The sequence below is a fragment of the Mustela lutreola genome, chromosome 16 (assembly GCF_030435805.1).
Source record: "Mustela lutreola isolate mMusLut2 chromosome 16, mMusLut2.pri, whole genome shotgun sequence".
In the NCBI taxonomy this organism is placed as follows: domain Eukaryota; kingdom Metazoa; phylum Chordata; class Mammalia; order Carnivora; family Mustelidae; genus Mustela; species Mustela lutreola.
The window spans coordinates 33,344,725-33,372,192 of record NC_081305.1 but is presented as its reverse complement, the minus strand read 5'-3'; the positions used below and the strand labels follow the sequence as shown (position 1 = coordinate 33,372,192).

General features: G+C 48.8%; 1 protein-coding gene across 5 annotated transcripts in view; it reads left to right on the top strand.

Moving 5' to 3' along the window:
• Nucleotides 1-27,468, top strand: part of C16H16orf78 (chromosome 16 C16orf78 homolog) — a 62,469-nt gene that overhangs the window by 15,944 nt on the left and 19,057 nt on the right. For 2 of the 5 annotated variants that reach the window (XR_009348776.1, XR_009348777.1), the window contains 2 exons: nucleotides 17,685-17,759; nucleotides 20,545-20,831. Coding sequence is in view for 2 of the 5 variants with exons in the window: in XM_059152653.1 (XP_059008636.1) it covers nucleotides 23,999-24,154 (156 nt within the window). In the remaining 3 variants the exon portion in view is untranslated. Of the gene's footprint in view, nucleotides 1-17,684; nucleotides 17,760-20,544; nucleotides 20,832-23,712; nucleotides 24,155-27,468 lie in introns of those variants that run through there. The other 3 variants (XR_009348778.1, XM_059152653.1, XM_059152654.1) reach the window with 3 other exon arrangements.

Below are 27,468 nucleotides of genomic sequence, written 5' to 3'. Positions count from 1 at the left end.
CTTCATAAAACAGTATGGAGATTCCTCAGAAAGTTAGAAATAAAACTACCCTGTGATCCAGAGATTGAACTATCGGGTAATTACCCAAAGAATACAAGAACACTAACTCAAAGGGATACATGCACCCCTGTGTTTATAGCAGCATTATTTAACGCAAAAATTAGCCAAGATATAGAAGTAGCCCAAGTGTCCATCAGCTGACAAATGGATAAAGAAAATGTGGTGCGCGCGCGCGCACACACACACACACACACACACAGTGGAATATTATCCAGCCATAATGAAATTTTGCCATATGCCTTGACATGGAGGCCACTAGAGAGTATAATGCTAAGCAAAGTAAGTCAGCCAGAGAAAAACCAATACCATTTAATAAGACCAAGACTTCACCCATATGTGGGATTTAAGTAAAGAAACAAACAAGCAAAGAGATAAAAAAAAAAGGGGGGGGGAGAGAAATCAAGAAACAGGCTCTTAACAACTCTAGAGAAAAAACTGATGGTTGCCAGAGGGGAGGTAGGTGAGGGAATGAGTGATAAGGGTTGATGGGGGTAAAGGAGAGCACTTGTCATGATGAGCACTGGGTGATGTATGGAAGTGTTGAATCACTCTGTTGTACACCTGAAAGTAATATAACACTATATGTAGTTAACATATAGTTAACTACAGTTAACTATACTAGTTAACTAATTATATTGGTTAACTAATATATATAACTAATATATATATATATATAACTAAGAGTATAACTAACTAATATATATAACTAATAACATAACTAATGATATTAGTTAACTAGTATAGTTAACTAGTTAGTCAAACTGGAATGAAAACTAAATCTTTTTAAAATGTTTAATTAAAAAAACACAATGATTTCTGAAATTGGTAAGTGCAGTAAGGAAAATACATCAGGGAAATAGATTCCAATAGTGCGGAGCAAGATGGAAAGGTCAGGGGAGGCCAAACTGAGACCTGCATGATGGGAAGGAGCCAGCTGCGGAGATGCAGGGAAGTATGCTGGAGGCAGAAGGGTTGGTGGGTGCAAAGGCCCTGAGCAGAAGGGAGGTTGGCCCACCTGAGGACCAGAATCAAGGCTTGTGTGGCCAGAGCTTAGTAATGGAGGGAGATGGGAAGTGAGGTCAGGGCAAGCATGGCCAGATCATGAGGAGTTGTTTTATTCAGAGTGCCAGCACCCTTATTTCCAGGTGATGTTGACATGCTCCCACTCGGATAAATGAACATTCTCACCTTGGCAGATCATTTGGGTAGAAACCAGAAATGTAACCAGCAATGCACAAAGAGGAGGAGGGTTCTATGATTTCTCAAGATTCCAACCATGGCACCTTGTTTTTCTAAAAAAGGAGAAAGCCTGCCAATACACAGAGCCCCAGACAGAGAGTAAGGGGAGGGAACAACACAGAGTGCAGAACAGCACCCTCGAGGCTTGAGCAAGAGGAGGTGGGCTCACAGAGGTGGGGAGAGACGTGCCTGCTCTGGGAGTTCACCGGGAAGACCAGGGGTAGGGTGCTGGGGAGGAGAGTGGGGTTTGAGAGCAAATGTAAAGTTAAATGGCTGTTTGGGACCTCATGTGGCCCCATCAGCTTCTACCTTCCTAGGGAAACCTCAGGCCGAGCCTATGAGAGGTCTTCCCAGGCCTCTGCTTGATAACCTGGTTCGTGGCAGCCATCAGGCTGCAGGCATCAGAACTCAAGACCGAGTTCCCAGGCTTAGAGCAAACCACACATCTCATCCTCAGAAGTGTCTGCTGTGTTTTTTGGCAGCAGGAAAAACATGAAAGTTCATTTCTCTGTAGCAACTACAGTGATGTGCAGGGAGAAGTAACTGAAAAGGTCAAACATGCCCTTCACCAACTCAGCTCATAAACAGGGGAAAGGCTGAGCACTGAGACTTCAGGAGGAGAGTAAATCCTCCCCTGTGTTGAGGCCTGCAGAGCAGGGGTCAGGGTCAGCCCATCCTTGAGGGGTGGGGGGGACAGCTCCTCCTGTTCCAGCTCCCTGGGCCCTCTGCCTTAGTCTCCCATACAGAGTGGGCTAGGAGACACTGCGCTTCTAGAATTTAAAGACAAGACACCTTAGAGAAGCAGATAGGGTTGTGCTGACTATAGTGAGTGGGCCCTGGACTCACAATGGTATCAGTTCAAAAACAGCCTGGTTGTCATTTTTAACTTCAGGATAGCACCCTTGAGGCTGAAAACAACCAATAAAATATACCAAAAAGAGTCCATCAGCATGAGGGAGGAGAGTGTTCTTCCCTGTGCCAAAGCCAGAGGGTCACCCCAAGGTTTCCACCATACTAAGAGAACAGACACTTAGCTGTCCCTAAACCCTGAAACAGGTAAGAGGTGCAGCAGCTTGAGTATCTCAGGTGGGTCCCACGCTAAAAGGCACAAGCCCGCAGCAGAGCCCAAAGGTAAAGTGTTAGTGGATGGCTTCCAGCATTGTCTGGGCCAGAGTGGGGTCATCATTCCTGAAAGGGCCTGAATAAAACCGCTTGGAAGTTATATCCCAACAGCCATTATAGTTTGAAGACCATGTCATTAAAAGTATCCAGTGAATTTAACACTAGTTTTGTGCCCACCCAGCATTTGTCTGATTTCAAATTAGTTTCCCTTGTCCTGTGCAACACACAATGCCTCTCACTATATTTGTGGTGGAAGGAGTGGAGGGGATTATGAATTTCATCTTCCAGGTATGGATTAAACCAAACACCAGGGGATGTCTCAAGGATTGCAATCCCCAAGGTAAATATTGTTGACCTACAACAACCACTTCTCCTCTCTCCTCTTCTGGGCCTGCTCTGCCCCACCTGTCCTGGTACATCAGAGCTCAGCAGAATCGGGTCAGAGCTGGAAGGATTCTGAGAGCCCACTGACAACAATGACTCCTGCTCTGAGGTTCACAGAAGTAGCACTAGGTTTTATGAATTCTTGGCAAAAATTCAGAAAACCTAAGGGAATCCACACATTAGCCGATAATGAGGCCACACAGACTAACTAAAGCATCAGCCACCTCATTAAACTGGGAAGCTTAATACTGTTTTTATTGCACAATCACTTCTAAATGTCTTTTATTAATAAAATTGGGGAAATGAATTTGTTATTCCTTAATAAGTGCAGTGTGTTTTGTTGACAAAATGATTACAAAGATAAGGATCAATGAGTGTTGAGAATATTAAAAGATGCCCCTGTTCTATGGGTTGGAAACCACTAAGCCACCAACCCCCTACCAACAATTTTACAAATGAAGAAATTAGGGGAAGGGAGCAAAAACTCCAGACTTTTACTCAAGTTTCAAATTTCCCTTAAACTCTTAGAATATTCTGTAACCCCATATAGCCAATAGCAGTCATGTAATTAGAGTTAATGTCTCCAGAACCTGTTTTATTTTCTTAAGTCACTCAAACCTCAGTGAACAATTGGCTCTTGAAGTCAGTATTACACATAAGTACAAAACTGTCATCAATTTACCTGCTACTTTTGGCAAGGAGAGGAAGGAGGAGGTTCTGTATTTCTTAGAAGTAGGGGAAAGGGGGTGTAAAACAAAACCCCACACCTATTACACCAATAGTTTCTCCACATTATTTAATCTCCAGAACAGTCTCATGGGGAAAGTATAATTTTCCCATTTGACAGCTAGGAAAATTACCATTGGAGAGATTAAAAGACTTTCCAAGGGTGCATAGTAAAAGTAAAATCCATAGTAAAAGTAAAATCCAGTAAAATTAGAAGTAAAATCCAGTTCTGTCTGATATTTGAGTCCAGGATCATTCTTCCCACTATGCTGCTCTATACAGCCGACTGGGTTCAGAACCGTGGACAGAGGCAGGGACCCTAGAGCCTTAAAGACAGAAGGGATGGGGGCAGAGTGGGTGGGAAAATGGGTGCCGAGTCCCAGGAAAGAGCCTGGAACTAACAGGAAGTGGGTCAGAGGTAAGGAAGGGCCAATCATCATACTCTTTTCACATCTTTATCAAACTGCTCTTTTTAGAAGCAATTTCTATCCTGCCGCCAACTAGTTATGCTAGGACAAGCATTTTCACCTATAAAAAGGCATTCCCAGACTGCCACCCAGAGTTTTTATAAAGCAAAGATAAATCAATGGATAGAAAAGTTATCTGAAATTCATAAAAATTTACTGTTAAAAAAAAAAAAAACTGTAGGGCGCCTGGGTGGCTCAGTGGGTTAAGCCGCTGCCTTCAGCTCAGGTCATGATCTCGGGGTCCTGGGATCGAGTCCCGCATCGGGCTCTCTGCTCAGCAGGGAGCCCGCTTCCTCCTCTCTCTCTCTCTGCCTGCCTCTCTGCCTACTTGTGATCTCTCTCTGTCAAATAAATAAAATCTTAAAAAAAAAAAAACTGTAACAAACAAACCCCAAAATTCCAGTGGCTTGACATAACATTTATTTCTCATTTATGGATTGCCCCAAGCAGGGACGACTCCTATGGCCATGAGGCTCACCTCTCAGAGTAATTCTAGTACCCAGGGTCCTTCCTCCTTGTTTGTTTTTGTTTTTGTTTTTTAAAGATTTTATTTATTTATCTGACAGAACTCACAAGTAGGTGGAGAGGCAGGCAGAGAGAGAGGAGGAAGCAGGCTCCCTGCTGAGCAGAGAGCCCAATGCGGGACTCGATCCCAGGACCCCGAGATCATGACCTGAGCTGAAGGCAGCGACTTAACCCACTGAGCCACCCAAGCGCGCCTCCTTCCTCCTTGTTGTTCTGCCACTTAATATGGCTTTCGAGGTCCTTATGTTTATTGGCATCAAGCTAGAAGGGTAAAAACCATGAAGACTATCCAAGGAGCTTTTTATATGCCAAGTCTGGACGTAGCACGCGTTCCTTCAGCTCACATTCTATTGGTTGGAACCCTGCTCATGGCCACACCTACCAGAAAGGGTCTGTCTGGGAAGCGTAGTCTAGCTGTGGCTACAGGAAGATAAGGAAATGAGTTTTGAGGGACAGAGAACAGTCTCTCCCAATCCTGTACAAAGCTGAGAAGTTGTCACAATCACATGATTTTCAGCCCCATTCATGAACTGAAGAGTATGAATAACGAAGAATCGACTGTGTAAAATATCTTGACTACTGGACATTCACTGGATGCAAATGTGAGTAACTTTAGATTCCCCAACTGGGCATCTTGCATCCTTCCATGGAGCAAAGTTGGGTGAAATTATCAAAAGCTAGACCTGTCTCACCATTAGATTCACAGGAAGACTGATCTACCTATCATCCACCTATCATCACCTCTGTATTCCTGGAGACTCTCAGCTCCCAGGGAATTCTAATTCAGGGGACTTGGGAATGTGTTTTTAAGACAGGGGAACTAAGACTTTTTCAGTTGCAAGTGACAGAAATCCAACTCACATGGTCTTAAACACCAAAGGAAATGTATTGGTCCATGTAACTCTGCCAGTGGTGGGACTACTTTGGGGCATCACTGGATATACACATGAACAGTCACACTGGGTCACCTCCACTCCATCTCTCACCTGATCTCCTCAGTAAAGGATCAGTTTTGGGGCCATCTTCCCTCCTGGGTCAAGGTGGCCACTAGCAGCTCCAGGTATACTTTTTTATGAATAGCCCCATGAACACTACTCTTCCTCTGTAAAAGTTCCATAATTTATCCCTTTGGCACTAATTGTCCTGGCTTGGATCCCATGTCCTGGCTTGGACCCCATCCCGTGAACAAAAAGATGGTGGCCTCTGATTGTCCAGGTCTGGGTCAGGAGACCATCTTGAATCTGGGGGTGAGGTCAGATCCATACCACAAACATAAATCAGTGTGCAGCAGAGGTGATTCCCCAAGGACAACTAGAGTGCTATTCCCAGGACAAGGGGGACAGAGAAGGGATGGTAGGCAAGCGGCAACAATGGGATTCTCCTACACTAGGCTGTGGGAGGCTCCAAGAGAGGTGGGAGCTCTGAGCTTGAGACTCCCACAAGACTGTGGGAAGGAACAGTCCCTCAGACCTGAAGAGGGGTCTCTGCTCACCTAACTGCTTGATGGCTTTCACCCACCCCCATCCCAAACCTCTGTGGGCTGTCTCATGCATTGAGCATGTGAAGCTGGTGCGACTCTCCAGGCTTTCTTTGTTAGAAGGCAGGGAGTCCCTTTGTCTCATTCACCCAGACCCTCTCAGTGGCCCTACCCCCAGCAGGCTTGCACCTCCCTGCCCCCAGCCAAGACCCTAATGCTTGGCTACGAATAACACCAAGGATGTAAGCTGATAATGACTTAAAGCAGAGCTTCGTGACTCAGGCCTATGGGCAACGAAGGACCCATGAACCCCCAAACCTGAATTCAACATTCTGTGTGTATGTTACATAATGTATGTGGGTGCTTCTCCACCTCTTCAAGGGGGAAAAAACCCACAACTTTCATCGAATTACCTAAGGACACTTAACCTAAAAAGGATTGAGAACCACCAATGTCAATTGTGGCTTCTCTGGGCATCTGTTTCAAGTATTTAGTGGTGGGAATTTCATGTTCTGTAGTACTTATTCTGGAGAAGTGGGAATAATTTGGCTATGGGCCAAATTGAAATGATACTCTTAGATCAACATTTCCTGAAATGGGCTCTCTGGAAGGTGGGTTGATGTGATCTTGTGTCCAATAAGAGAAACAAAAACATTTTCATGTTCAAGTAAGTTGGGGGAAATGCTGGGTGAAACAGACTTCTTTTCTGCAGGACTTGTCATAATATTCTTTAATATTCTAATGTGTCAAGTGATTCACCAGGAGGGGTTGTAACAGGCAGAGTTTCCCAAACTTCCTAAACACATACAGTCTTGTATGGGGCTTTGCTTTGTTGTTAGCATTCTGTTAACTATGTCCCTGCAATGGACTCATGGGATTTATAATTTGGGAGCCCCCCTTATCCTCAAGGGATGCATGTCTGTAGTGGCAGTTTTAAGTTTATGTAAAGGGGTCTGGCAGCAAGCATGGAAAAAGCTCCAAAAGGGGCAAAATTTAAGAGAAATCCATCTCTGTTCTTTGCCTGAATTAGAACAAATGAGGGGTCAGTATGTTTGTGAGGCTCCACGGCATCTCTGTATCTGTAAGCTGTGGAGTGTCAGGTAGAAAGAGCAAGGGACGGGGGTCCGCATGCTTTGGGCGGACGCACGGTTCTGTCACTGACTGGCTGTGTGATTAAGACATGGACTTAACCCCTCTGAGTGTAAGCCAGTTATCTGTAAAAGGATCTGATGGGAGGATTACATGAGATCATGCACTGAATGCACAGTGTCTGTCACTCAGAAATGTCCCTTCATTGCAGCTGAGGCAAAAGCCTGACTTGGTTTGGGGTCTGCAGAACTTCACCCTTTGCTCTGGCAGCTCTAGGAAATCCTCCCCTTGACCTTGCGTATCTTACCCTTGCCTCAACCACCTCCCACCTGCTCTGACAGCTCCGCATTCTTTCCTCCTCGAGCTCCTTTGCTGGTGCTCCTGATATGTCCAAACACAGCTGACCTTCTTCCCTGCCCTCTTGGGACAGCTGGGGTGATGGCAGCTGGATCATGACCTCCGAGGCCAGGTCCTCCCCACCTGCCCCACTCCATGAGTTGCTTTGCTGGTGCCCCAGATATGTCCAAACACAGCTGACCCTCTTCCTTGTCCTCTTGGGGCAGCTGGGGTGATGGCAGGTGGACCATGACCTCCAAGGCCAGATCCTTCCCACCTGCCCCAGCAACTACCCTGACACCACCTTGGGCTGACAAACCGCATGGAAATGGATGCAAAGGCCCCACTGTTTGCTGATGCTCGCAGGCTGTCCTTAAGGTCACCCTGTGTGGTATGTCACCAAAAGCGAACAACTCCACGCCACGTCTACTCTATCAGAGCTTGTTTCTATCTGCATCTGTCATCGCTGATTGCATTTGAATGGGTTTAGTCTCTATTTTAAATAAAAGATTTATGCCTTAGCTGTCAGAGCCTGCTTTTATTTGAAAATTTAATCTTGTTTCTAGGAGTCTAGATTAACTTATTGGATTTAGGCGTCCCTCGTGTGTCTCTGAGAGGAAAGGAGTAGGTTCTCCCCTCTCTGCCTATGCACAGGCCACAGAGCAGAAGCCAAGAGCTGCAGGGACTTCTAGGTCAGCAAACAAAGGCAGGACAGAAACCACCTCTTGGACAGCTTTCTTTGGTCACCTCAGGTCCCAGGAGTGTTTCTGTGGTCTCTGGGCCAGCTTCCAGGCTGTTCTCTCGGGGGCCTCTGTTCCCCCACAAGTGTGCTCCACCGAACTTACCCATTCTTAGGGGTTTTGTGGGGGCTCCAAAAAGGCCCCCAGTGGGAGACCAACTTGTCAACCTTGGCTGTGCCAAGGAGTTCTGAGGAGTTCTACCCTTCTGAGAGCGCTCGCCCTACTGGTTAGACCATGGGGTCAGAAGCCCCAGGTTGGAGTCTCAGTTCAGACCTTGGGCAAGCCGTTTAACTTCCCTGGCTCTTGGTCTTCTCATCTGGAAAGTGGAGATAATGTAATGCCCATCTCATAGAATTTCTGTATCCCTGAGTGAGGACATGGGGGGACGTTCTTGAGAACTCCTCTCTGTGACATTGTCACTACTTCAGTGACAATGGGGTGGGGGGCCCACCACGACCCCTTCAGAGGTGAGGATGGGGGAATCAGAGAGAAGAGTGACTCGCTTAGGGTCGCATTAAACTGAATGGCAAACCTGGCCCAGGACCAGGAATCTGGTTCCCCACGCAGTGTGACAGGCTCTTCCCTCCGCCCCTCACCACTCCCCCGCCTTCATTTGCCTCTCTCTCGGTCTCTCCCTTCCTCCTTCTCTCCTCTCCCCCATTTTTCCTCTATCTCTCTGCAGTGGACTGAAATTCATATGTCAAATCCTTGATCCCCGGCGTGACCGCATTTGTTTTCTGGGAGAGGGTCTCTAGGAGGTAATTAAAGCTAAAGGAAGTCATAAATATGGGGCCCTAACCCAAGAGGACTAGTTGCGTTATTTGAAAAGGAAGATCTGTCTGTCTGTCTGTCTGTACCCACCCCGCCACACACACACCTAGATGCACTGAGGAAAGGTGGTCATGGGAGCACCCAGCGGGAAGGCAGCCACCTGTAATCCAAGAGAAGACGCCCGGGAGGACACCTACCTTGCAGGCACCTTGACCTTGAACTTCCTCACCTCCAGAGTTGTAAGAGACTTCTGTCGTTTAAGCCAACCAGCCTAAGACTGGTTGGACTTAGACTAACTAACCAGCCCAAGACTAGGACTTAGACTGACTAATTATACTGTCTGTCTCTATCCGTCTGTCTTCCTTTCTCCCCCTCCCTCCCCCGCCAGAAGTCCCTGACTTTCCCGTAGCACTCCCGCCATCTGCTGGTCAGTCTTGGGATAGCAGGCAAGTCCAGCCCTAGAGGGGCGGCCTCCTTCAGGGCAGCCGGAGCCATAGCCTGCACACAGGCGAGTGTGCAAGCACACAGACACACAGACATATACACACTCACACACTCACACACGCACGCACTCTAAGAGGCCAAGGAGGAGAGCTGAGATGGCTTGTCCCTCCCCTTCGTTTTTCCTCTCTCGTACCGCACAACCTGGCATGCCTCAACTTGGGGCACATGATGAACACTTGTTTTTTTGTTACAAGCTCCTTAGAGTCAGGCCCACAACGGACCCATCTCTGCCAACCCTCATCCCCACCAATAACGGCCCAGCACACAGCAGATGCTCCTCACAGGACTAAAGGAAGACCCTCCCTTTGGGGGATTTCATTCATGGCTTCTCATCTATGGGGGTGCTTGGACACGGATCGTTTCTTCCTCCCCCACGGCACCCACACAACCATGGGCTCACATCCAGACTCGGGCCCCTGCACACAGTGCCAAGTCCCCACCCCCGCACCCCAGCTGGCGCGACAGGTCATGGATGAGGAGCAGGTCATGGACGAGGAGCATCGTCTCCTGTCTCCTCGGGATGGCCTCAAACCCAGCTCTGCGGGCCAACCCTTAGCGGGGAGGTGTGTCTCCCTGGCTTGTCGCTTGGCAAAACAGCTTGAAGGGAAGGAAGACACAGTGACTGTCTCTACAAGTCAGCTGCCTCCGCCTCAGAAAGAGCTGTTATCTGAGGGGGCTAATTAAGATGAATCTGTCCAAGGGGAGAGAAAGCTCCAGCTCCAGCTTTCCAACCTAGAGGTTCCTCCCTCACTCCAGTTCCTAAATCAGCCCAGCGCGGCTGGGGGAGAGGAGGCGCCCAGGCCCAGCTCAGCGGGGCTCCTCCCATCCTCGCCAGAACCTGGACAAGGGTAAGGAAGTGAGGCGCTTGCCCGGGGAACAGGATTTAAAGGGGGGCCCCCAACAGGCTGGCACCGGAAGAGAATTGCCCTCTCTCTCTTCGGCCTCAGAGACGTGTGTGGCTCAGCGCAGTGCTGGTCCTGATCTTATCTTGAACATTCTGGCCGTTTATTTAACATGGGCTTTTTTGCATGAGTTTTCATTTTTATAAAATATTGTATTAATGAAAGTTGGGACTTAAACAGGACCTGTACACCCATGTCCATAACAGCATTATTCACAGCAGCCAAAAGGTAGAACGTGCCCCCCACATGTCCATTGATGGCTGAGTGGGTAAACAAAAGAAGGAAATTCAAGGGGCACCTGGGTGGCTCAGTAGGTTAAGCATCTTAAGCATCTGCCTTCTGTTGAAATCATGATTCCAGGATACTGGGATCCAGCCTGCTCTGTGGGGAGTCCGCTGCACCCCCTCTCCCTCCTGCTCGTCCCCAGCTTGTGCATGTGCTTGCTCTCTCTCTCTGTCTCTCTCAAATAAATAAATACAATAAGAAAGAGAGAGAGAAAGGAGAAAAGGGAAAGAAAGAGCGAGGAAGGGAGAGGGAGGGAGAGAGAGAGGAAGGAAGGAAGAAAGAAGGAAGGAAAGAAAGAAAGAAAGGAACAGCATGGAAGTTACCAGGGACTGGGGGGAGCAGGGTATATGGAGTCAGTATTTAATGGGGACAGAGTTTTAGTGGGGGAAGATGAGAATGTTCTGGAGGGGATGGTGTGAAGGTATTTAACACCACTGAACCAAACACTTAAAAAATGCTTAAAATGGTAAACCTCATGGTATATTTTACCATAATAAAAAAATACTGCGTTAAAATATTATTGATCTTAATTGCTGAATTTGGGGGCACCCTGTGAAATTGTCTGCCTGAGCTGAGGACCTCTTACCTCTCCCTTGCTTGACCCTGAATTCTTCACATTGTCCCCATCTTACCGACAATGGAACCGAGCCTGGGGAATGTTAGTGGTTAACAGGCCTGCTCAAAGCCACCTAGAAGATCATTGGTGAGCCCCCCAAGTCAAAAGCCAAGGCCCTGGCTTCCCTCCGTTCAGTACAGCGCCCCTCTCCAAGATGCTTCCAGGGAGCTTGGTGGACACCACTATCCTGCTGTTCCTTAGGTAGAATCTTATCCCACAAATAAGGTCCTAGGTGGACCCAGCCCTAGCCCACCCCTCCTCTTATGGAAACCCCTCCCCCACAGCTACAGCTCTCTGCTCTCCTACAAAGAAATCTCCAGGCAGAGTGTAGGGCCATTGGGCAGATAGCATAGGCAAAGAGGCCAGGTCCATTTTCACACTCCATAGCAATGACAATGGCTGCTACTTTCCTCCCAACATCCATCCCCTCTTTTGCCCAGTAACAGAGCCCAAATTTAGCTGGGCACAGGCTGCTTAGAATAAAGCTTTCATTTCCTAGCTTCCCTTGCTAGCTGGATGTGCCAACAGACTTTAGATATGGCCCCAAACCTGGAAGCCAAAGCATCATGTGCACCTTGGAAGATGTGTCCTTATAGAGAGTGGCAGCTTCTTTCTACTTCTCTTTTCCTTCCTGTTGGCTGGAAGGGCAGGTGTGATGGCTGGAGCCTGTGCTGCGATATTGGAGGCTGGCAGAGCCCAGGATAAAAGGGGGCTGGATCCCTGACCTGGGCAGGGCCAGAGCAGTCCTGGACCACCCAGCTGCATACTTCTGTTGAGAGGTTCAGTTCCCAGCAGGACAGAGGCCACAAGCCCTGAGCAGGTGAGCTGACACAGCCTCTCTCCCCACAGGACAAGGCCTCTCTCTCCATGTAGTCCCTACTGGTCATTTCAGAAACACTTCCTAATGAGTTATTTTCACAGGATCCCTGGATGCGGGTCTTTCTGGGAACAAGCCTAGAACAACCCACCCTCCCTACTTGGTCCGTCAGAGCCTATAATGGCCAACTGGGCACTAATACCCCTGGGCCCAAGGGCCTGCCCTAGGTCATCTACTTGCACACTTCTGTAAGTGAGAGAGAAGCTTTTATCAAGCTTAAGTCATTGGTGGGTAAACCTGGGCAACTCTCTTGACCTCTCTGGCTTTAAGCTTCATTTCTATAAAATGCAGATAAAGCCCAGTAAGAAAATGAACACAAATGCATTTTGTAAACTGTAAAACGTGAAAGACTGAATGTTTGTGTCCCCATCCCCCAAATTCCTATGCTGAAATCCTAACCCCCAGGGTGACGGCGTGGGGAGGTAATGTGGTCGTGATGGGATTCGTGTCCTTAGAAGAACACAGGAGAGCTTGCTTCTTCTCTCTTCGGTCTCTCACAGCGAGAAGATGGCCGTCAGCAGACCAGCAGGAGGGCTCTTGCCGGAACTCCAACAGGCCAGCACTCTGATCTGGGACTTCCAGGCTCCAGAACAATGAGAGATACATTTCTGTTCTTTTAAGCCAGCCAGTCTATAGTGTTTTTATTATAGCGGCCAGACCTAAGACAAGGTACTTGTTTACAACATCTGGTGAGAGGCCAATCCATTAAAACCAAGAACTGCCCCACAAATCAATGATCATCTCCAAGCCCTACATATTTGCTTTATTTCCAGCCATTCTGGTGGAGAAATTGGGTCCCTCAGACTTTGCTCTAGGGAATGTGACCTGAATGTTCTCTATTCAAAGGGGACTGTCTTATCAGGAAGTGACTGAGGTCCTCCCCTCACACTCCCAGCCCTCAACCCCATCACCGCCCCTCCCCACCCGAGGGCCACCTCAGCCACTCGCCCCTGCTCTGCTGACTGACTGCCCCGCTCGTCTCCTCTCCAGGCTGGGGAGAACAGACAAGACCTGGGAAAAGCTCCCTCCCCTTCAGCAGGAACAGGAGCACAAGTCTGAGTCCCAGGGGTGAAGGCCGGGAGATGGCAGAGGAAGACCCTGGAGGGGGAGAGATGGGGACCCAAGGGGGAAACAGGCAACTGTCCTAAGTCCGGACCAGAGACAAAAAGCAGTCATGAGGCGTTTCTCCAAACACTTTTCCTTCTTTGCTCCTTATTCTCGGGAGGAGACAGAGGTTCAGAGAGGGCTGAGACCTGCCCATGGTCACACAGCCGCCGGAAGTACTTCACGGACCCACCTTAAAACCTTCCTCAGACTTTGGCAGACTGTGGAGAAATGTAAAGCGACACTCATCTGCTGACGGTCCCCAGCTGTGGCCTGGCCCCTAGAGGAGGCTGGACAGAGGTCCGGGTGGAGGGAGGCCATCTTTCTGCAGGTCCGAACTGCCCTCCCCACAGTTGTGTCCCTAGATGTGGACACCACGTGCCCCTCCCAGAAACCTGGACGTGGCTCAGTGGAGGGGACACTGTTGGTTTTGTTCACCCAAGAGCCACTCCTCTCTTCTGATACCAGCACCCAGTATGGAGAGCCATCCCTCTTCCCAGGACACACTCTGAGTCCTTGGTCAAGGGTCCCGCCCCCGCCCCTTGGCAGACGGGTGATTATGTAATAATGGTGGCCCAGACAGTCTCCTCCGCTTCCCCTGGAATCTCACAGAGAGGGACACACAGAGCCCCAGCAGGCAGACAGCTTGGGCGTCCGCCTGCACCTCAGGCTCCCTAAGACCCAATTTTCCACTTTTTCCTCTGATCCTGAGAGCTACTCCAGACCCTTCCATAGATGCCTACTTGGTTCAGGTTGGGCAGAGGCAATTGCTGGGGCTCCCAGCCCACATGCCTGCCTGATAACCCAGCCAGGCCCCTGAAGCGAGACTCCTGGAGGTTCGGATGTTCCCAGGGAACACAGGCTACCGGCCCTGGAGCTGCCGCACTGACCTGCCTCCCTTCCTCAGGGCCAGGCTCTCCCCGTGAGGACCTCTCCCCAGCCCCAACGCCTCTTCTGTGGGACTTCTAATTAATCGCTTTCATAGGAGTCCTGGATGCAGATCTCCTCCTGGGAACCCAGCCTCCCCATGTGGACTCTCATGGGCCTTATGATGGCTGCCGGCCCACTGAGACCGTGTGAGAGATGACCCACCGGCTAAGAGCCCCTGCTCTCCGGGCGCTGCCGGGGCTCCTGTTACTGGCTGCTCACTCCAGCCTCCTCCGCTGTGGGCGGGCTGCACGGGCACCCCCAGCCCCTTCCCAGCAGGAGACCCCTCCCTGGGCCACATGAGGCTCGCTGCTCTTGTCCACCCTTGGGGTGTGCGTTTCAGCAACACCTTCTCAGTGAGATCCTCCAGGACCCCCAAAAGGCGAAGCTCTACCTGGGCGCCCCCCCAGGCCTGCATGACAGCAGTGCCACCAGAACAAGACGCAGGTGGGAGTGGGCATCCGGCCCGGCTGCACTCTGAATCCCAGGTGGGTAGAGATAGCACTGGTCAGCAGGAATGGAGCCAGCCAGAGTGTGGCAGCAGTGGGGACCTTGGGCATCATGGAGGTAGCGGGAGAGAGAACGAGAAGGATAAGCTGGAGCAGATAGTGGGGGTTCTGAAGGCCAGGTGAGGCCAGGTGAGGCCAGGTGAGGACGCAGGAGCTTCTCCTCTGGGGAAATCGGGCATCTGGGGCCAACCTTAAAGATAGCAGAGTCTTGGGTACTTGCAGTCCTGGAGGGTCACCATGATGAGCAGGGTCAGAGTCAGGAGTGGAGGCTGCACCCAGGAGCATAGCAGAGAGGGTAGAGGGTAGAGGGTAGAGGCAGCTCAGGGGGTCCAGCTGGGGGCAAAAACGCTCCTGGACCTGCCCCTCCGAGTTCCACGTATGCAGAGTGCAGAGTGTAGCGTGGATGTAGTTCCAGCCTGTCTTTCTGAGTCACCTGGCCTCCTGCCCCAAGGAGATGGGGGGAGAGGGAGTGCCCGAGTCACTTCTAGGGGGTGGGTAGGTATTGGCCCTCTGTATCTCTCCCAGAGGAAGTAGCCCTCTGTTTTGTAAGCCAATGGCTAGTATTTTTCATGTGCTTATTGTGTTAGGAAACCTTCACATGGATTAATCCTCACTACAACCCTGGGGAGTGGGGGGTGATGGGGCTGGAAGTGGGGGCACTGAGGGTAGTGGGTTGTTAAACCCAGGTTTTGCAGGGAAGGACAAGGGGACAGAGAGGCTGAACATCATGTCCATGGTCACATGGGCCGTGAGTGGCAGAGCTATGACTTCTCAGTGGTCTGGCTCTACCAGGCACCTAACCAGGTACCACACCACCAAGCTACTCTGGAACCCCGCCCCGTCCTCTACCTTCTTGAAATCCCATCAACCCCCCCCAACCCCACAGTGGCTCCAAAATCCTGACAGCCTCTGCTCCCTTCCAGCCATTCCAGCCCACCCTACACCCCCATCACCACCCAGCCCCGCAGTGATTTCCATGTCGTCACCCTCCATCCGGGTCCCCTTTCAAAGGTTTCTCCTAGAAGCTTTAAGCAGGAGACACAGCTGGGAATCTGCTCTGCAACCTGCTTGGGACAGCCACACTGGAGCCACCCAGGCCTCCTGCTGCCACCGCCGCCCAAAGGCAGACATTTGGAGCTTCTCAGCTGACTCCAGCAGAGAATTCGCCGCACCATCACCGACTGCCATCATGCTGTGATTAGTTAATCACTGAGTGCATGGGGCTTTTAATTAACTGCCAGCCCTGCATGGGCGGGCAGCTGTTCCATGAACCACAGCAGCTCACGGCTCCCCCGATCCGAGTTGATGGAACACTTCAATCACGCAACTGATGCTTGAGTATTTTGATGCTGCAGGGACAGCAGCTGCCACTTCTGCAGCCCTGAGGGGCCAGCTGCAGGAAGGAGAAGAGAAGGTGGCTGTCAGTAGCGGGGGGGGGGGGGGGGGAGAGTGCCATCAGGTGTGCAAGGGTGAAAGGGGAGGTCTATACAAGATCTGTGAGTGTGCAGGTGTGGCTGTGGTGTCTATCTATACATTAAAAGTAACTCAACTCAAACAAGTGTAAGGAACAAAAATAAACCTATAGGCAGAGAGTAGGAGACTTCAGGCATGGCTGGATCCAGGGGTACACATGACACTACCCGAGCGGATGGAACCTGAACCATCAGAGGAGCAGCGCTGGTGTCCTGGGACAGCCAACTGCATTTGGGAAGCTTATGAGAGGCATGAACAAGATAGCAATGTTGTCACAATGTTCCCTTGCTCCTCTCTGATTCAATTATTCCCTCCTGCTCCTGGGCTTCCAGCTAAATCTGGTCCTATTTCTTAGCTTTATTGCATCTAATTTTAACCATTTGTTCGCCTGTCTCTGTTGCCCGATAGACCAGGATTCCCCAATGGCATTAGCGCTATTGACGTTTGGGGTCGAACGATCCTTCATGGCAGGGGCTGTCCTGTGTCCTCTAGGATGTTCAGCTGCATGTCCGGCCTCTGCCTGCTAGATGTCAGTAGCGTCACCTCTGTCACAACCGAAAATTTTGCCGGACGTTGCTAAATGTCCGCGGAGGCAAATGCTGCCCCCATGGGAGCCTTTGCAAGAGATGCTGTGGCCTGAGGAGGGTTACACCCCGGGTGCGGGTTCGGGGCCTGAGACCCGGTGGGGCTCCAGTGACGAGGGTGGGGGAAGGAGAATGCAGGAAAGGCCTGACGCACGTGGGCTCTGCCCACGACCTCTCACGTGTGCCCATCTCAAGGGGGAAGATGCTAACCCTGTCATACCACATCGTTCATTTACTGAGCAAATCAGAAACCTGAATTTGTTTATGACATGTCCTGATTCCTAAAATACCTACGCAGGCTGAAAAAAATACACCAGTTTGCAGTTTGCAGCCCCTCCCCGAGTCCTATTCACTGTGAGACTACAGAGGCCAAACAGCAAACCCAAGGTCACACAGCCAAAGGGAGCAGAGCCCGCTGGGCCTCCTACTGGGCGGCGGGCTCCCTGATCAGCAAAGTCGGCCCAACCCCATGATGCTCTGTGCTCTCCATCACCCTTGGAGCCATCCAGCCCTGAGGCCCGGCCCCTGGAAAGTCCTGGCAGCCTCCTTGGGGCCCTGCAGAGCAAAGGAAGGACATTCTCAGGACAGAGGAGACTGCAGGGCTCGGAATATGTAAATCACACCCCCCTCCCCAGCACATCCGTCCTGCGGCCTAATTGAGACATTTGTTTGGAGTGTCCTGGAAAACTAGGGCAGATGTGGCATTCGGAGAATGAGAGCCACCCTCCTCGGACACCCTGCCGAGACTGGGGACCAATGGCTGTTCTCTGGAAATGGCACCAGCCACAGGAAAACAGTTTTTGCTAATAAGATTTAAATGGCCATTGAGTATTGAACACCCAGTATCAAGGGTGTTCAATTGTCAGAAAGAAAGGCAAAGTAAAAAAAGACAGCGCACCCATCTCTACGCAACCATGCAGTACCAAGTGGGAAAACCCGCTGATTTTACCCACATGTATCCCTACAGCCTGAGCCTATGAGGTTGGAGTGTGTGCAAACCTTTCTGGACACCGGAGATTTCCTCAACCTGCAGTTCGCCTAAGTGAGTACCACTTGGTGATGGGGGTCGGGGAAGCACGGACCCCACTCTACCCTTAATATCGCCAAGGTTTCATTCCTTTCTCGCAACCCAACCCCAGGCCCCACTCTGGCCTCAGGATCCCAGCCTGCCGGCAACAGTGCTCTATCTGATGTTGCCTACAGATCCGCATGGAGCCTTCTGGGTGCTTCTCTGGCTCAGCCTGCCCGCTCTCCTCCCCACCTGCCCCCGTTTCTGCTCACATGACTCAGACCCAGCCCACTGGAAGCAGTCAAGAGCTGCTTGTTGAGTGAATGAGCGAATGAATGAATGAGGGAGCTTTCCTTTTTTTTTTTTTTTTCTGTTTAAAGATTTTATTTATTTATCTGACAGAGAGAGTGTGGTGGTGGGGGGGTGGCAGGCAGAGGAAGAGAGAGAGAAGTAGGCTCCCCACAGAGCAGGGGAAGCCCGATGCGGGGCTCGATCCCAGGACCCCGAGATCATGACCTGAGCCAAAGGCAGTGACTTAACCAACTGAGCCACCCAGGCACCCAAATGAATGGACCTTCTAAAGCAGGGAAGCATTTTGACACTTTTGTTCTCTGGCTCTGAGCTCATTCTCCCCTCCCTGTCCCCATGCCTCCACTCTTAAGACACACAGGTGTTTCCTCCTCCCTGCACACCTGCGTGACTGGGCAGCTGCTGCTCCCCCCAGGTGGAATGTGATTCCCCTGCTGTCGGAGACCCAGCTGCACTGCATTCTGGGTGGCATCTTCTCGCCGCCCCCTCCCCATGCCCTCCTACAGCACATTGTTGTGATGTCACCCCTATGCTCTTACCACCCCTCCTATACTAGCTATTTGTATTACATGAAAGATTTGTATCACACGTGAGAGAAAACACAACTGAAGCTCATTCAAGTTCTGAAAAGCTGTTTTGCAGTGAGTCCCTTGTTCTTTGAACGGCATTCCTCTTCACCACAGCTTCCCTCCCTCCTTAGAGCAAAATGACTGCCGCCACTCTGGACCTCACATCCAAACACCCCACCACTCACAAGAGAGGCTTTTTCCTCACATTCCCAGCAGAAGCTCCCAAGTCTATGCCAACTGGACCCCTCTTGCCTCGATCGCTCCAGCCTGGTGAATGCAGGGTTTTGACTGGCCTTACACCAACCTGATCCCTTCTCTAAAACCACAAGGTGGGGGGCATGAAGGGGGCCGTGGGAGATAAGACCACATGCCTGCTAGACTTTGCAGGTGTCTCCCCGAGGAAACAATAAGCTCCATGAGAGCAGGGACAGATTCTACTTGATTTCCATGTCCCCCTCCCTCACTGCCCAACACAGCACTAGGTACCAGAGACACGTCCATAAATGTCCCCTGATTTGAATGTCCTCCTGTCTCGTGAGATGATCCTTTGGGTTCTGGGTGTCCTGGGTGTGCTAACCTCCCTCCAGTCTCTTAAAACGATAAAGCTGGCTGTACCTGAAAGGGAATGTGGATACATTCACAAGCATAGAGTTCTGGCAACCCAATTTCACTCCAGAATAGGGCTTCTAGAATGTAGACGCTGATTTCTACTACAGGTTTGGGCATGAGAAACCTGATACAGAGGCCCCCATGTATCGTCCATTGACTCACTCACTCATTCGTTCACCTATTCACTTCATTAATGCCTATTTATCATTGCCTTCCACCCCTCCCCCACACACAGCCCCCACTCCACGGGGACAAACCATGTGACTGCCCCCACCCATCCCAACCACCCTTGATTGATTACAATTAATTATTTCTTTGGTTCTTAGTGGGGTTGTACCATTCTCTAAAAGGCATTTGGAAAATTTGGAGGATTGCCTTCTATTTTAGTTGTGACCAAGCATTAAAATATTGAGGTAGACCCAAAGGGAGACTTTTTTTTTAATTTCTCCCTTGTATTAGTTTGGGGGAAAAAAACAAAATTTTATGTTAAGATAGAGGGTCTTACAAAATATATAAAAGGTGTATTAGCAGGGGACTTCTGCCTATGGCTGAGTAGGGAGATAGTAAATTCTCTTCCCCAAAAGCTATTATAAAGCTGGACAAAATTGACCAAAACAACCACATAGCACTCTGGACATTAACCAAAGGCAGACCAAAATGGGAGCAGTATTTGTGCATGAAAGCTAGAAATTTGGGCAATAACAGAATCTGGCATTCTTGCCTAAGGCTGCTCTGATTCTCTCCCCCCAGCTCCCAGCAGAGAGCTTCCACTAGTGTGAAGAAGTTTCTCTGCTTTGGTTGAAAGGGGATCTCTGGATCTGGGGCAGTAAGCAAAACCCACTCTTGGCAGCCTCGTAGGTTTAAGTGAAAGTCTCCAAGACAGAAAAGCAGGAGAGCCAACAGCTCTACCCAGACTGAGGTTGCCAGTCATGGTTGGGCAAATATATCCCTGGCGAAAGCTACATGCATGCTCTGTGGAAACTAGAGAAGACCCAATCCAGCCATACACTCCTAACCAACCCCGGGGCTGTGCATGGGTGCAAAGATGAGAGAGAATCCAGTAGAAAGTAAACCGTAGGAAACATATGAAGATGGTCTGAATTTTTAGTGTGCTCCCGCTATCAGCTCTTCTAAAACAGCCCCTCACTTCCTAGGATTCGGGCCCCATGTAATCCTCACTTTGGGTAAGGCCAGCACAGAGTGACCGATTTCTAATAAAGGGAACACAGCAGAGGTGATGAGTGTCACTTCCATGGCTGGGTTATAGAAGAAAGACTTCTGCCTTCCCTTCATGCTCTCTCTGGTTCTTCTCCCTTGCTGCTCTGATGAAGCAAGCTGCCGTGTTGTGAGCTGCCCCATGGAGAGCCACATGTCACAAGAAACTGAAGGTGGCCTTCTGCCAACATCAGTGAAGGACAAATTCAGTTCAATGACCTGCAAGCAACCACGTCCTGCCAACAACCAGTTCAGGAACTTAGAAGTAGATCTCCCCCAGTCAAGGCTTCAGATGACTGCAACCTGGCCAACACCCTCATTTGAGCCTGAGTGAGAGGACCCAGCTAAGGTACTCAGAATCCTGACCCACAGAAACTGTGCAAAAATAAATGTTTTTGTCTGAAGCCACTAAACTTTGGGATGATTTGTTATGTAGCAATTGGATGACTGCTGAGTACGCATAGACTCCTCAGCAAAGGGCAGACTGTTTACTGACTTGAGGTATCTGAGCACAATCTCTGTCCATTCAGATATGCAGACAAGGAAACAACACTTAGGAAGCCAGACTTACATATAAAAACAAAAATACAAAAAATTTAACTGGAAATTTCAGTGCCTTCCCACCATAAGGAAGACAAGAGTCCCAGACTGGAATTGTCTGATTCACAGACCCTGGATAAGTTATTCAACAAATAAACACATTAAAAAAAAAAAACAGCAACAATAAATCTGGCAGGAATCAGAATCCAAAGTTGCTACAATATTTTTTAATGTCCAGTTTTCAACAAACAAATTACATGATATGCAAAAACACAGGAAAGTCTAACATACTCAGGAAAACATCTTTCAATGGACACTGTCTCTGAGCATTCCTAGATTGTGGATTTAGCAAAAACCTCAAATAGCTAGTAAAATATGGCCAAAAAACTAACATAAATGATGTTTAAAATGTTAAATGAAAGTATGACAACAATGAACCAACAGAAATTCTAAATAAAAAGACAGAAATTATTTTTTTAAAGGGAAATTCTAGGGTTAAAAAATACAATTGAAATGAAAATCGTCCTGTAAAGATTCAATGGAAGATTATATAAGACTGAGGAAAATTAGTGAACTTGGAGAAAGGTTGATAGAAAGTATCCAACTAAGAACAGGGGAAAAAGTGATTGAAGAAAAATGAATAAAACCTCAGAGCCCAGTGTGGCGCAGTCAGTTGAGTGTCCTACTCTTGGTTTCAGCTCAGGTCGTGATCTCAGGGTCATGAGATGAAGCCCCAAGTTGGGGTCCGTGCTCAGTGGAGAGTCTGCTTGAAGATTCTCTCTCTCTGCTTCTTCCCCAACTGATGCTCACACACTCTCTCTCAAGTTAATTTTAAAAGTACATCTTAAAAAAAAAAAAAAAAAAGACGGGGCATCTGGGTGTCTCAGTGGGTTAAAGCCTCTGCCTTTGGCTCGGGTCATGATCCCAGGGTCCTAGAATCAAGCCTGGCATCGGGCTCTCTGCTCAGCCGGGAGCCTGCTCCCCTTTCTCTCTCTCTGCCTGCCTCTCTGCCTACTTGTGATCTCTGTCTGTCAAATAAATAAATAAAATCTTAAAAAAAAAAAAAGGCAACTTTAGAGTCCAGTGGGACAACATTAAGCATATCAATAGATGTGTAATGAGGGTGCCAGAAATCAAAAGACAAAGGAATAAAAAAAAAAAAAATGGAAAAAACAATAGCCAAGACCTTCCAGGATCTGGTGGAAAACATTAAATACATATCTCAAAAGTTCAACAAGCTTCAAGGAGAATCAATACAAAGAGATCCACACCCAGACACACCATAGGAAGCATTTTTTAAAATATATTATTTATTTATTTTGAGAGAGAGGGGGGCATGAGGAGAGGGGAGGGGCAGAGGGAGAAGCATACTCCCCACTGAGCAGGGAGCCTGATGTGGGACTCAATCCCAGGACCCTGGGATCACGACCTGAGCCAAAGGCAGATACTTAACTGACTGAGCCACCCAGGCACCCCACAATAAATGTTTAAAAGACAACAATGAGGGAAAAGTCAGCAAAAGAAAAATGACTCATATGTGCAGGGGAGCAACAATAAGATTAACAGCTGACTTCCCATACAGAACAAGAGAGAGCAGAAGGCAGTGAAATGGCACAGACAAAATGCTGGGGTGACGGGGGGACTGTGAATCAAGAATTCTACTATCCAGCAAATCTTTCACCAGAAATGAAGGTAAAATAAAGACATTTCCACATACATGAAGACTAGTAGAATTCATTGCTAAAAGCCCACAAATATATTTGTAAAAACAAATGGAGCCAGATGTACTACATGTACATAACTCCATTTATATACAACTCTAGCAGATGAAACAGACCATGAAATTAGAAGTCAGGATAGTATTTACCCTTGGAGGGAGACTGTGACCGGCAGGAGCCATAAAGGAGGAATGCTGGGGAAACTGGTTACAACAGGTGTCTTCATTGGTGATTCTGGCATATTTCTATATAGATACTTTCCTTCTATAAGAGTCTACTGAAACAAAAAAGGAAGCTTGATCATACCACTTCTTCCCCTCTTTTTGAATCCCTTTATTGTTTTCCACTTCTTTCCCGATTTGAGCAAACCTATCACTTCTACAGTCCTGTCTTGTCTGGTCTTTGACCACCTTGCCAGCATCATTTCTCTAGACTTGATACTCTACTCTGATACTGGACTTCGCCCTTTTGTTAATCCTCAAGTCTCCTGTGCTTTCATCCTGCCACAGTGCCTTTGCACATGCTCACCCCTCTGGTCCAGAACCCCCCTGAGACCTCCTTACCCTTTAGCTCCAAGCTTGAGTCATGACTCACCCATCACCAATTCAAATCTAGTTCTTTCGTTTTGTCTACTATACAGAATTGCCTTTCTTTCCTTCAGAGCACTCATTTTCACTTGTGGATTCAGACTAATTTGACTGCTGCTTTATCTTTCCCATTGGTCCATATGTTTTAGGAGGTCTGGCTAGGTTATTTTGCAGGGTGTCCCCAGGCCCATGCCTGGTACACAGTAGGTATCTGATAGCTATCTGCTCCATGAACATAAAAGTTATTGAGGCTATAAAAACTTTATTCTAATTAGAGTACATTGTAGAAGGCCTGGATAGCAAACTAAAGGAATTTAGATTTTTTTATAGGCTGTAGGGAGCCAGTGAAGTTTCTTGAGAAAGGGAGATATGTGACCTCTGCTTAGGAGCTCTGTGGAAGTGGAGGTGGAGAGGCCATGAGGGAGGTCATGGAGGGGTCCCAACAAGGGACTCCAGAGGGGCAGCAGCCGTGTGGGGAAGCCGATGTTGGGCCCCACTCTGCCCCCACAGGCCAGCCTGACAGTGACCTCACAATCACCCTGCAGACCTCCCACTCTTGGGAGGCCAACATCCCAGCTGTCAGCCTACCTCTGCCTCTTCCATCCACCTCCTAAAGACCACACCCTGCCAACCAAGGTGCTCCAGGCCAGCTACTAGAAACAGAGGGATCAACAAAGCGAGAGTGAGCCACCTTCCTGAACCCAGCACACAGCCAGGACTCCTAAATGATGGAGAAATCAGAGCACCTAAAGAGTGCAATGCCCACAGAGAGGAAGTCCGCATGGAGAACGATAGAGGAGAGGCGGATGTCAGACCTCACGCGGGTGCTGGAGTGGCTGGAGCGGAGGAAGGGGAAGAAAAAGCAAATGTATGATCTCCAGGTATGGACTGTCCCAGCAAAGCTGCAAGGCAGCTAAACTCAAGGCTATTCCAATAGGGGAGAGATTGACCTTGACTCCCAGAAAACAGAAGGCAGGAGGAGCTTTAAGCAAGGGAGTGAACTAATAGAAAAATCCTGGGAGGAGAGGGGAGAAGTTGTCCATGTGGTTAGGTCAGCTGTGTTGGCCAGTTGTCGCCCAAGTTACTAGACTCCTACCTTCCCATAGAGACTGGGAGGATGAGGTGCTCTCTTTCCTGATGATTACATTTCATCTTTTTTTTTTTAAATGTTTTATTTATTTATTTGACAGAGAGAGAGAGGGAGAGAGCAAGAGAGCAGAAGCAGGGGGAGCTGCAGAGGGAGAGGGAGAAACAGATTCTCTGCTAAGCAGAGAGCCCAATCTGGTGCTCAATCTCAGGACCCCAAGATCATGACCTGAGCTGAAGACAGATGCTCAACCAACTGAGCCACCCAGGCACCCCCCCCCGTTTCTTCTTTTTTAAAAATATTTTACTTATTTATATGAAAGAGAAAGAGCAGGAACAGGGGAAAAGGGAAAGGGAGCGGGAGAATCAGACTCCCCACTGAGCAGAGAGCACAACATGGGGCTTGATCCAAGGACCCCCAAGATCATGACTTGAGTGGAAGGCAGATGCTTAACCCTTAACCAACTGAGCCATCCAGGTGTCCTCTGATGATTACATTTCAAAGGGATGGCTTCCAGGTTCTTGAGAAGAACATTCCTGGATTATAAAGCTGGCAAGAGGCTAGGAAAAGACTTATATCTCAAAGGGGCAGAAAAAGAACTTACAAGTGCCAGGGTTTTTTTTTCCCAATTTATTTATTTTCAGAAAAACAGTATTCATTATTTTTTCACCACACCCAGTGCTCCATGCCCTCTATAATAACCACCACCTGGTACTCCAACCTCCCACTCCCCCACCACTTCAAACCCCTCAGATTGTTTTTCAGAGTCCATAGTCTCTCGTGATTCACCTCCCCTTCCAATTTACCCCAACTCCAGTTTTTAAAGGAAGAGAAAAGAGCAGTCATGGGCCTAGAGACAGGAAGGAACCTATCAGGAGTTTAATCAAGGTGAAGGGAGCATTAAGGCTCTCTTGGTCAGTGTTCCAGAAGAGTTTAGGGCCAATGGCTTCTAAGATCTGGGTGGTGGCAGAATGGGTCCTCCCCACTGTCCCCAGACACTTTCGTCCTGATGATGGCTCCAGGGTCAAAGGGCATTCAGTCTCCACTGACACTATCCCACTGGGACTCCCACTAACAAACCTCTTTTCTACTCTGTATCACAACTAGTTCTCATCCACAGGTCTTAATCCTTTGGGGCTGCTATAATAGAATACCATAGATTGGGTGGCTTATGAACAGCAGAAATTAACTTCTCCCAGTTTTAGAGGCTGAGAAGCCCAAGGTCAAGGTGCTGGCAGATTTGGTGTCTGATGAGGGCCCAACTCCTTCTTCACAGATGGCCACTTTCTTGCTGTGTCCTCACAGGAAGGAAGAGAGGGAAAACCTCTCTGTGGTCTCTTTTATAAGATCACTAATCCTATTCTAGAAGGTTCCACCCTCATGATCTAATCACCTCCCGAAGGCTCCCTTCCTAATGCCATCATGTGGCAAGGTAGACTTTCACCATAGGAATTGGGGTGGGGGGAGGTCACAGAGATTCAGTCTATAGCGCTGCCCTTCCCTCTTTCTCCACGAACTATGGCAATGAGTTTTGCATCAGTTTCCCCCAGAAATCCCCCAGGTCCATCATCTATTGGAAAATCAAGCTGTGTTCTTAGAAAGTGGTCTCCTCTGTAGAAGATGCTGCCTGATCTTGAATCCCCCAACCCCCAGAGAAATAGGGGTGGAAAATGGCATTACTAATGACAGTGCTAACGTTTATTTAGCATTTCCTGTGTGCCAGGCCCTGAGCTCAGCATCACACATGCGTTATCTTGCCAACTGCTCCCCGCAGGGCTACCAGGGAGACACAATTCTTACCCACCCCAGCTCACGGGAGGTAATAAAGAAGCTGAGTGAGGGCCAGAGAAGACATGTGCCTGTGTTTAGTGAATTAATGAAGGGCCAAGCCAGGACTCCAAGTCAGATTTACCCTGTTCTCAAGCTCATGGGCTTTGTCAGGTCAACTCCCCATAGTCACTTCCACTTTCTCGGCTCCAACCACAGTGGAGCCGCCTCTTTCCAAAACTTCCCTTCTGTGTATATGCTTACTTATTTATACTTATTTATATTCAGAAAGATCTGAGTGCCTGTTCCATCAAACTTACTAAATCACATCCTGATAAACATATTTTACATTCAGGTGCTAATGATTTATGGATAGGCTACCTCCTGCCCCCATTTCAACTGCTGGGTCACTCAGACCTCAGTATCACTCACAGAAATTTATATCCACTTCTATGATTAACAGGCATCTCTTCTCATGAAAATCATATTCTAATAATGTTTTCACGGCCTTACCTTTAATGAGGCATTTACTGGAAATAATTTTGGATTCAGAAAATTTAAAATTTTCAATTTTAAATTGAAAATACAATGAAGGGGCACCTGGGTGGCTCAGTCAGTTAAGCATCTGCCTTGGGCTCAGGGTCCTGGGATCAAGCCGGGCATCCCTGCTCAGCAGGAGGTCTGCTTCTCCCTCCCACTTCTGTAGTCTTGTGCTCTCTCTCCCTCTCTCAAAAAAAGTAAATTTTTAAAATCTTTTTAAAAAATAGAAAATACAGTGCAATCTTCAAGCTTCCTTATCCTTCCCAGAGGCACCTGGATTTTGAAAGAAGCTCTTGTGATTGCAGGGAATGTCTCAGACAGCACAGGTTGGGGGGGGGGGTGGTCCTTTAATGTAGACAGTTGGAGAGGTGCTGTCTGTGACCTCCTCTCCCTTCTCCTGGCGTCTGCACAGGGATCCATTAATTTCTCAGAATAACCCTAGGAGATAGACCCTCCTCTTCCCTCCATCTCTGGAAGAGGAAACCAAGCCACAGTTGCTCAGCCACCAAGCAAGGGAGCAGGATCCCCACCAGGCATCTGACCTGGAGACCAGTCCCAGCCGCCGTGTCTCCACAACCACCACAAGTGGAGACCAAGTCCATTCAGCTTTCCTTGAGGAGCTTGGGCATCCCCAACCCTCATAGATGGGACTGGAGGTCCGTCTGTGGGCCCCTCCCCGCTGGACCCTGGAACTCCCTAATGAATGCGTCCTCCCTGCTACCTGGTGGGAGTAGAAGGCCAGGCAGGCGCACAAGAAAGTCCACATATGCCCCGAGGAGCCCCGGAGAAAAGAGAGAAGCA